Source organism: Heterocephalus glaber, unplaced genomic scaffold, assembly GCF_053883595.1.
Source record: "Heterocephalus glaber isolate CG9 unplaced genomic scaffold, H.glaber_assembly_v1.0 deba00001444, whole genome shotgun sequence".
NCBI lineage: Eukaryota > Metazoa > Chordata > Mammalia > Rodentia > Bathyergidae > Heterocephalus > Heterocephalus glaber.
The window spans coordinates 20091541-20100600 of record NW_028258297.1 but is presented as its reverse complement, the minus strand read 5'-3'; the positions used below and the strand labels follow the sequence as shown (position 1 = coordinate 20100600).

Genomic DNA, 9060 nt, shown 5'->3' with positions numbered 1-9060 from the left:
AATGTTCTTTTCTGTATAAGTTAATTCTCTGTGAGGATTGTCCTTGTTGAGACAGCATAAAAGAAAATACATCATCAGACCAACTACAAAACATTTATTCATGGGCATGGAATATAACCTCTTAGGGCCTAATTCATATGTAAAATATGGGAAGTGTCATGTAACTCACAAGATTATTGAAATGACATTTTAAAAATGAATCCATGTGTTTCTATTAAATAATGTTCACCAATTTATAAGTTGCACCATATAATACATTAACTGTATGAATAGAATTACTCATTTCATGCAAAAGAACTACAGAAAACAAAGGTGAATAAATTTTGGAATGGTAGTTTAATAAACTTATATAAGCAGAGTTTACTTGGTACACTGGATAGCAATCTACCAGGAGATTTCAGTGAGTGCTATTTTGTACAATAAGTGAAAGACTGTATGTGAAACAGAGTGAACCAGATAAAATCAACATAAAGGACAAAAATGTATTTGAAAATGCAGCTGTGGTTCATGCTCTATCATTTCATATCTCCAAGAGAATTTTTCAAATTGCATACCAAGGCTAAATGTAATTATCATGTGCATGTTTGAAACTCTGTGATAAAATAAATGCCTTGGATTACATGTCTACTAAACAGATTTCCTTCTCTTTCCAAATACATTATTAATCAGTTTGGCCATTGATTTAGATCCACTGGGTCTTCTCTTTTCTTTGAGTTTCAAGTTTGTCAGGATGTCCTTGATAAGTCTGATAAACATTATTTCTACCTCCAGACACTGATCTGCAGCGGACAGTTCACAGAACTGGCACCGCTTATCCTGGGCCAGCCTCTGCCCTTCTTCCCAGCCAACCTCACGCACGTGACAGAGGTCTTGCTTGTTGCCAACCAAAAGCACTGCTGCTTCCAGGGCTCTGAAATACAGAGACACAATTTTTGGCAAGATCCTTTCAACATTTCTGTTTTTAGAAAAAAAAAATCTGGAAGAATTATATCCAAAGGATTATAATCCAGAGAAGAAAAGCTTTTGAGTGTGCATGTGTACTTGTGGCCATGTGTGTGGATATTGACTTATGTTCCCATTTACTTAAAATTCATTTTAGAGAGAATGTAGTAAATAGCACAAAAGCAACAAAGATTTAATGCTTTGGATTTGAAATAACATACATAGATTCTTGGATTCTGACTGTTTACTAACCAGGTATGTCTCTTACCTTTCCAACTTTGTTTCTTTATTAAAAAAAAACTGAACAAGTCCTCATCACAGAGAATTCTCAGAGATTAAATAATGTGTATAAAAATATCTAGTACAGTCCTAGACAGTGAAAGATGTTTACTATTGTTCTTCACATTCATTGTCATTTGTAAGAGGAAGATTAACAAATGTCTCTTACAGTTGACTGTTTGAAGCAGTTAATTTAGATAGACTTTTCCTAAGCAAAAATATCCAGTACTCATTGCTGGATTTTTTTTTTTGCTAATATCCATCATAACCTTCTATAGAGAATATTTTAATCTTGTGACCTTGTACAACTTAAACTGTTTAAGAAAAAATTTCTTTGTTAAGACAGATGTCTTCTGCCGATCCCAATGTATTCTCCTTAGTTCTAATGAAACAGTTCAAAAATAGAGTTTCATTTCAAGAATATAATAAAACTACTAGCCTTTAAATAACATGGAACTGCCATGATATTGATGATAGGGAAGAAATTAATAATCACAGGGTCTTTAATTCTTACTGACACCATATTCCACTAAAAGTTGCTTTCATTTATATGACACTATGGGCAGTGTTAATATCTTTTTCAGTCAAGTTCATGAAATTATTATGAAGGATAAATGAGACAAGAGGAATGAAAATATGTCAAAGGATGAGCCACAAATACCAGATATAATTTTATAAAAATATCATAGTATACCCTAATAACCTTTCTACAACTGGAAATTCTCTAGAACTTGTTTAGTTAATAAATTAAGGAGATGGCTTTTAAAATGTTAAATACAAGTTATATATAGAGTATGTTTAAGTGTTCTTCAGTGGCTATCTTGATTTGAAAGAATATCAAAGAATTTTGTTTCCATACCAAAATTTGTCTTAGTGCTTATATATAAGAGATTTGAAGCTGAAAATAACAGAATTCTAAAAAAAACCCAAACAATAGTATTATAGGAAGTTGAGGCTATGAAAGAAACCTCAGGAAATTTACATACTTTTCTTCTACCATGCTGTCATCAGCTACATAATCAGAAAACAGCGCTCTAGACATTACATTGGTTTACCTAAGAAAAATAATGTACAAGAATGTACGTCAACTAATTTCAGAGAAATATCCTTTATCAATTATTAGCCTATGGTTTCCTGATAATGGGCATGTAAAATAGATATAAATATGCATGTGCCCATTTGCAATAATATTGTGCTTTTTTATTTTCCAGACTAGAGCATTATTTTGGAGTCTAAGAGGAAAACTGATTAAGAGCACAAAGAATTCCTTAAAAGCATTTTGAATAAAAACACTTGAAATCTCAGAAAAGTGAACAAAAAATTTAAAAATGGAAAAAACTAAAATATGGGAAACTCTGATGCTTAAACTTTCACCTACCAATACAACTGTTTAAGGCACAGTAATCCTGTATTTTCCTTCATAACCTGTGTATCAGGACAATTAACAAAGAATTGTTGAACATCTCTATATTTTTAGGAGGTGAAATGTAGAAAGACGCATTCTCACACTTAGAATATGTAAATAGTTTGATTACTCATCTATTCTGTGATATATTGAACAGCCCAATGACTAAGAATTGCACTGTACAGGATGCCAGATGTAATAAATCTGGATTCATTTATTATCCTTAACATTTTTGTGAGAATGAAAGGGAAAGGTTGAAAAACAAACTATCTTGTATACAGAGGACCATTACTCTGCAAGTGAGTGTCATGTGAACAATAGAAGCTGTTTTGTAAAATAGCCATTTACTCGGGCAAGAAACTGTTTATGTCAGTGGGGATATAAAGCATTCGCACTTATTCCTTTTACTACATGTGTAACTCCTGTGGCATGGGAAGATGCATTGTTCAGGGCTGTTAAATTTTGTAATTGGAAGGCTGTATTAAATTCTTCCTAATGATGCTTACAGCTATATGATGGTTTACAAAAGGGAGAGGGGAGGGGAATGAAATATTTTACCTTTTCCAATGACTGGTTTGTGGCTCCCGAATTCTGTGTATCAGGGCTTTTGCAAAAGCAAACGAAGACCTGTCACTGATGTCATACACAATAACAAACCCATCTGCCCAATGAAGCTCACTTGTGAGGGAAACTTTCACTTTCTGTGACTGAAAGTAAACAAAGTGCATTTAAAATATTGAGATCTGACACCAGTACTTTACACTTTAAATAGTTAATTAATGGAGACATGTCTACATATAAGAGACATCTATAAAGCTGGAGTGAATTTTTTTAAATGTTCAATTTCTTTCTTACCACCTTTTCTTTTAATTAAAAATGACTGAAATTTGAAATATAAAAAGGAACAACAAAGTTTTATGTACCACATTTCACATCCATTCTGTAAGAAAATATCTACTTTTCTGAAAATTTGAAATGATAAAGTACTTTTTAAATTAATAATGACACATTTGTTTTGAAAGATGACTTTTATATTTATGAAGTAAATGGAATATCTATTGATTTTGGTATTAGATTTAAATTCATAAAAGTAAAAATATTGCCAAGGTTTAGCCAAATTTTAAAAAAAATCTGTTCTAGAAAGTTGACTGATTGATTGATTGATTGATTGATTGAAACTGGATCTCTGTGTCTAGTCCAAGCTTGCTTCAAACTCACTATGTTGGCCTTAAATTTGCCATCCTCCTGCCTCAGCCTCCTGAGTGTTGGGACTACAGGCACAGGCCACTGCACCCTGCTCTGTTTTGAAATCTTAAACAATTAACAATTCCTTTTTGGCCTTATATAATCTTACTTTAACTATTGTAATATTTTGAATGAACACAGAGGTTTGTACTCAACATTTATCTTAATTATTCTCTTTTGACAACTGACTACTTACAAGTCAATGAACATATAATTTGAGTTAATAAACCTTTAAATTATTAATTTTTGACAGCTATATTATGACTTGATAGAAATGCAATATAAGTGCAGCTTAATGTTGCTATTTTAAAGATAGTTGTGATATGAATATTTTGGCATAAATGTACAGAAAAAACAGATAGCAGCATTTACAACACTAAAAGTAATCTCTAAAGATTTTAATAATTACAATTGAAAAGAAAATTCAGTTTTAGCACTAGCAATGTTTTACTTTCCCTCTTCATATCTTCTTCAAATCATAATTGAGTAAATAAAATATAATAGAAGGGTGTTTTTTGTAACTTACTTGAGAACATGGGTCATAGATTTCCAGATTTAGTTGTTTCCCTTCCAAGCATAAATGCTTATTATAGATAGATTCTGCAAAAAAGAAAAATTTATATTCACTGTTCATATGGAAAAACTCCAGCATAAAAAATGGACTCTTATCATAGCAAATTCAACTGGTTATGTTTTAGTGTGATAGTAAGAAACTTCTCTTCTTTGGTAGTGACCAAAACCATGTACGTGTTGTATTTCCTCAGATAAGTTTCTCAGAAATGAATTTCACCACTGCATCTTTCCCATGGATGAAGTATCAGTGTTCCTATCTCCGGACAATCGATTTACTCCCAACTGGTAATGACCTCCTCCAACCTACTGAAAAACATCACTCCAGTAATACTGCCTCTGTCTTTGCTGTATCATGAATTCATTCTTATTTAATGTTTCATTACCAACATTTTACAAATATGTCAAATTTTTTCTAACTTGCCTATTGTTACACTTAGTAGTTGGTTCTGTGTCTTGTTCTTATTTACCTTATTGGTAACATTAATATTGTTGATCATTCCTGCTTCCTTAAATATGTGGCTTTCCATATCACACATCCTTCTGTTTGTTTTTTCTTTTATCCCTTATTACTTCAACTTGTTAATTCATAGCCCATACCTTCACACACTCCAAACACAGATCTGGTCCATAGATCTCTTCTCTATCTATGTTCCTTCATTGACCTCACCAACTCCATGCCTTTACGGACCAATCATTTCTGATTAACCCAACTTATATCCATAAAGAAGACCACTTCCCTGGACTCCAGACAGACAACTACTAGCCATTTGAAAGATCCATTTAGATATGTGATGGACATATCAGTCTTATCACAGTTAAAACTGAACCCCACCTGCCAACAAAGGCTGCATCTTCCATAGACTCCTACTTACATAAATGGCATATCGATAAATCCAACTTTTCAGGTAAAAAGTTTAATTATCTTCCATGATTCTTTCTTTCTCTCATGCCCATGTTTATTCTACTAAAAATTCATTTTTATGCTGTCTTCAAAGTGTATTTTTTGTTTGTCCATATCTCACTACCTCCATTGCCAACACTGTAGTCCAAGTCACCATATTTCTTGCCTCAGAAACCTCCTAATTTATCTGCTTTGAGTCTTCCAATCCCTTCCTGTCCCTACTCTATTCTCCTCGGAGAACTAAAGTATACTTTGTAGCCAGATCAGATACTTCTTGTGTAAACAAATTGTTCCAATCAAACTTGGCTTATATTTAACAGTTTCTTCACTCCATCTACACTACAGTCCAAATCATTCTTTAAATTTTTTAGAAATTTGATGCCTCAAAACTTTGACAATTATTCAGGAGACTGCTTGGGATATGAAATCAAGACCTATGATGGCCAGTATTCTGTAACCAATAGGAAAAAGCTAGAGCAGATATTTGGAGACTTAATGTCTCCCCAGATGGTTAAGGTTGACTTTTAAAATCTCTTTGATTACACTGAATAAAATTTGTTGTAGTTTGATAAAATCTTAAATTGCATTTCCAGAGAGTTTCTTCTAAACTTCATAGCTTTGCTATTGACTCTGAACCATAAAATCTCCTTCTAGACTTTAAAAAGTATCCATCCTCAAGACTCAAAAAACTACTGCAAGTATCATCAACTCCCAAATTTTTAAAGAATGTTATTTCCCTTTCTAGCCTTCATTCATAAAATGGAGTTGTTTTTGCTAGTTTGTTTTCATAGAGTCGATGACCTTTGGATCATTTTATTATCTTTTCAAAATATCTCTAGGTCTTATATTTTTTGGTGAGATGTAACAACTAGAAATGTATAAACATTTCATTTGTTTATAACTAGATTGTATAAAAGATTAAGGTGAAGGTTGTCGTTATTGCTATTATTGTTGAGATATTGCATTTTTTTATTTATGTTTAGTTTCATTTGTAGTTAGGAACATTTTCCTATGCCTGAGTCCAAACTCGTGTGTTATGCTGACCCTGTCACTGAAGTTTTTGCCCCAGAAATGAAACACTAGGAATTTCTCTTTTCATATATTTCTACTTTCCATAATCAGTTTTCAAGTGCTTGCCCTAAAGTCTTCAAAAATGTCATACAGACTGAAATACTATGTTGGATATGTGCAGGAAACAACACACTAGAATAAAATTATTTTCTGAAATGGTCTTATAGTGCTACCTGATGGATAAATCTTAACGATTGATTTCTCCTTTTTCTTTCATATAAAAACACTTGCAGACATTAATTTCTTACTTGAAATAAGTAATATTAAATGCAAAGTTATTCTCTTTTCTCACAAATCTCATATTTGCTATAATTATGTCATTCTTGCTTTTTAAATAAAGAAAAATAATTTATCACCAAGACAATGATTAGATAAAATATTAATACTATAATAGTGATTAATTACCAACCAAAACAATACTCAAAATTGTGGCAAAATACCTCACTTATTGTTCTGTGACTTCTCCCATATGACAAACTAATTCTTATCAAAATAACACAAAATTTATTTTTAAGTTAGTGAAATGATTCAAAGATTGGACTATAGTGCTCTACCACCAGTTTTAGAAGTTCTCTGAAATTTATATCAAGCTAGATAATTTTATTAAGTGTAAAAAATAGATTCTACTTAAATGCTTCTATGATTTTAATTGGACTTTCATTATGATGTTGAAATTTTAAAATAGAAAAAGTCGAGAGTAATAACTTACCAAAATTAGAAGCATATTCTCCAATGAATCGCTTGGTAAGAAACCTTACTGTAAGTGCTAGAAACAAGTAAAATTCAAGGTTTGTTGTATTTTGGGATGCATATAGTTTAATTATATACATAACACCTTCTCTTTCAGATTAAGAATCACCAAACATTCATGAAGACCTTAAAATTTTACCGAATCCTGGTTTTAATTATAGTAAACAATGTTTCCATGGTGATTTCAACCATAATGATTATGAAGATAGAAAAATATGATCTCAGAGTTCTACACATTTATATCATGGAATTAACTCATGAATGCAAACACATAAGGCAAGTATTATAATACCAACATTTCTCTTTACATTCGAAATACAAAACTATTACATCCTTTGTTTCCTCTATCAAATTAAATCTGGCTCCAAAGTACTACAAACAAGAGTGACAAGGATCTCCAGAGTCTGGCAAGTGTAAAGGCTATTATTCATTAGGCTAACATAGCTTTACTGGAGACATCCTCATCACCATTGGGATATGAACAAAAGCAAAGTAAAGCAAAACCTAACCAAACTAAATTATGGTTTCCAAAATCAGAGCACATGTAGTTCACTGTCAGGACATCCATAAAACTATGTATCTACAAGGTTTTTTAACTTCAGCAATGTTGATCTCCATGCATTTGTCTTCTTCCTTAATCTAAAGAGCAGATTAATCCTTTCAAAGCCATTTATTGGCCACTGGTGGCTTTCAGGGTAGGTGTAATTAAGTGAGATGTAAATGGGATAATAAGGAGGACATTTACTATTATTTCTTCTAACTTTAAGAATTATCAAGGAGTGAAGAGGAAAGGGAAGTAAAAAGAATGAAGATATGTTATGTACATGTTCCACCACACCTGCCATGATGAATGTCATCATTAGGTACTGCAGACATGTAGTACATAATAAAAATGAAAATTTAAAAAGCATCAGTAGAAGAAGATACCAATTAATATTTTGGTCATCTTGCTATCCCTACATTTATAAATAAATTGAAAATTTCTATAAAATTGAAAGTTTCTACTGAAAAATAATGTGCATCTCATCCCAGATGAATTATTGAATACATGTAGTTATATATGGTTATTATTTAACATGTCAAGATGTTTCTCACTCATTTTACACTATATCACCCCAAGAAAACATCACACTCACCAGACTTCCCTGTACCTTTGCCACCCAATACAGCAAGCTTGACTTCATTCATTTCGCTTTTCTCGTCCTTCAAATAAGTCCAGGTTTTGTAACTATGCAGACTTAAACCAAAGTTGTTTTTTAACTTCCTTTTTTATTGCTGATCTTATTTTTTTAAGACAAACTCCTCCCCATATTCCTACCATCTAATAATAACTTTAAAAATGTTTTCCTACAGAAGTTTACAACATGTTCCATTTTTTAAAAATGGGAGTTACTATTTAGACAGTAAGCTTTATTAAACCAATAAGTATGCATTTTTAAAAGGATATTTGCTCCCAATTCCCTGTTTTGTGGACCTGGAACTTACCTTCTCCCAAGGCCCAGAAAAATTGCTTTCTTTTCATTTAGAACATTTTTAGAGGATGAGAAAACATCTCTGTAAAGTCACATTGATGAGATTAGTATTAATACCTGAAGCTACATCTACCATTTCTCCTGTGAAACTCAAGGGGAAGTAAGCTAATTCAGTCATAGAAAGAAGAGAATAGAGAAAAGATGAACTCTAGGATTTCTGAATTAAGATTTGATAGCCATGTAGATGAATAACCAGACCATCTTTTCAAATCATATGAGATTCTCCAGACAAAAATGAGAGCTAGAGTTTGTAACAGCTTCTTCAATAACCAATTCCTCATTTTTAAAACATGTTATGCCAGTAGATAACTGTGAGATTTCTGACATAAAATACAGCGATCAATCCATGTTGTTTGGAAAGC

At 32.0% G+C, this 9060-nt stretch overlaps 1 protein-coding gene across 2 annotated transcripts; it reads right to left on the bottom strand.

Annotated features, from left to right (window-relative positions):
* Positions 1 to 317: 317 nt before the first annotated feature.
* Rergl (RERG like) lies at positions 318 to 8436 on the bottom strand. 2 transcript variants are annotated; one of them, XM_004845804.4, is made up of 5 exons: positions 8303 to 8436; positions 7126 to 7182; positions 4398 to 4471; positions 3185 to 3333; positions 318 to 910 (listed from the first exon to the last, which is right to left on the bottom strand). In XM_004845804.4, exons 1-5 carry the CDS (start codon positions 8352 to 8354, stop codon positions 628 to 630), a joined length of 615 nt encoding a protein of 204 aa, XP_004845861.1. In that variant the 5' UTR covers positions 8355 to 8436; the 3' UTR covers positions 318 to 627. The 2 variants fall into 2 exon arrangements, with proteins under 2 accessions (XP_004845861.1, XP_004845862.1); XM_004845805.4 differs by lacking the exon at positions 7126 to 7182 and having other exon boundaries at positions 8303 to 8424.
* Between the last annotated feature and the right edge of the window lie 624 nt (positions 8437 to 9060).

Coding starts and splice junctions, on each gene's coding strand:
- Rergl (XM_004845804.4), bottom strand. CDS start 8,354: ATGAATGAAGTCAAGCTTGCTGTATTGGGTGGCAAAGGTACAGGGAAG. Junction 4,472..7,125: donor AGAATATGCTTCTAATTTTG/GTAAGTTATTAC, acceptor TCTTTTTTGCAG/AATCTATCTATAATAAGCAT. Junction 911..3,184: donor CAAACCAGTCATTGGAAAAG/GTAAAATATTTC, acceptor TCTGTATTTCAG/AGCCCTGGAAGCAGCAGTGC.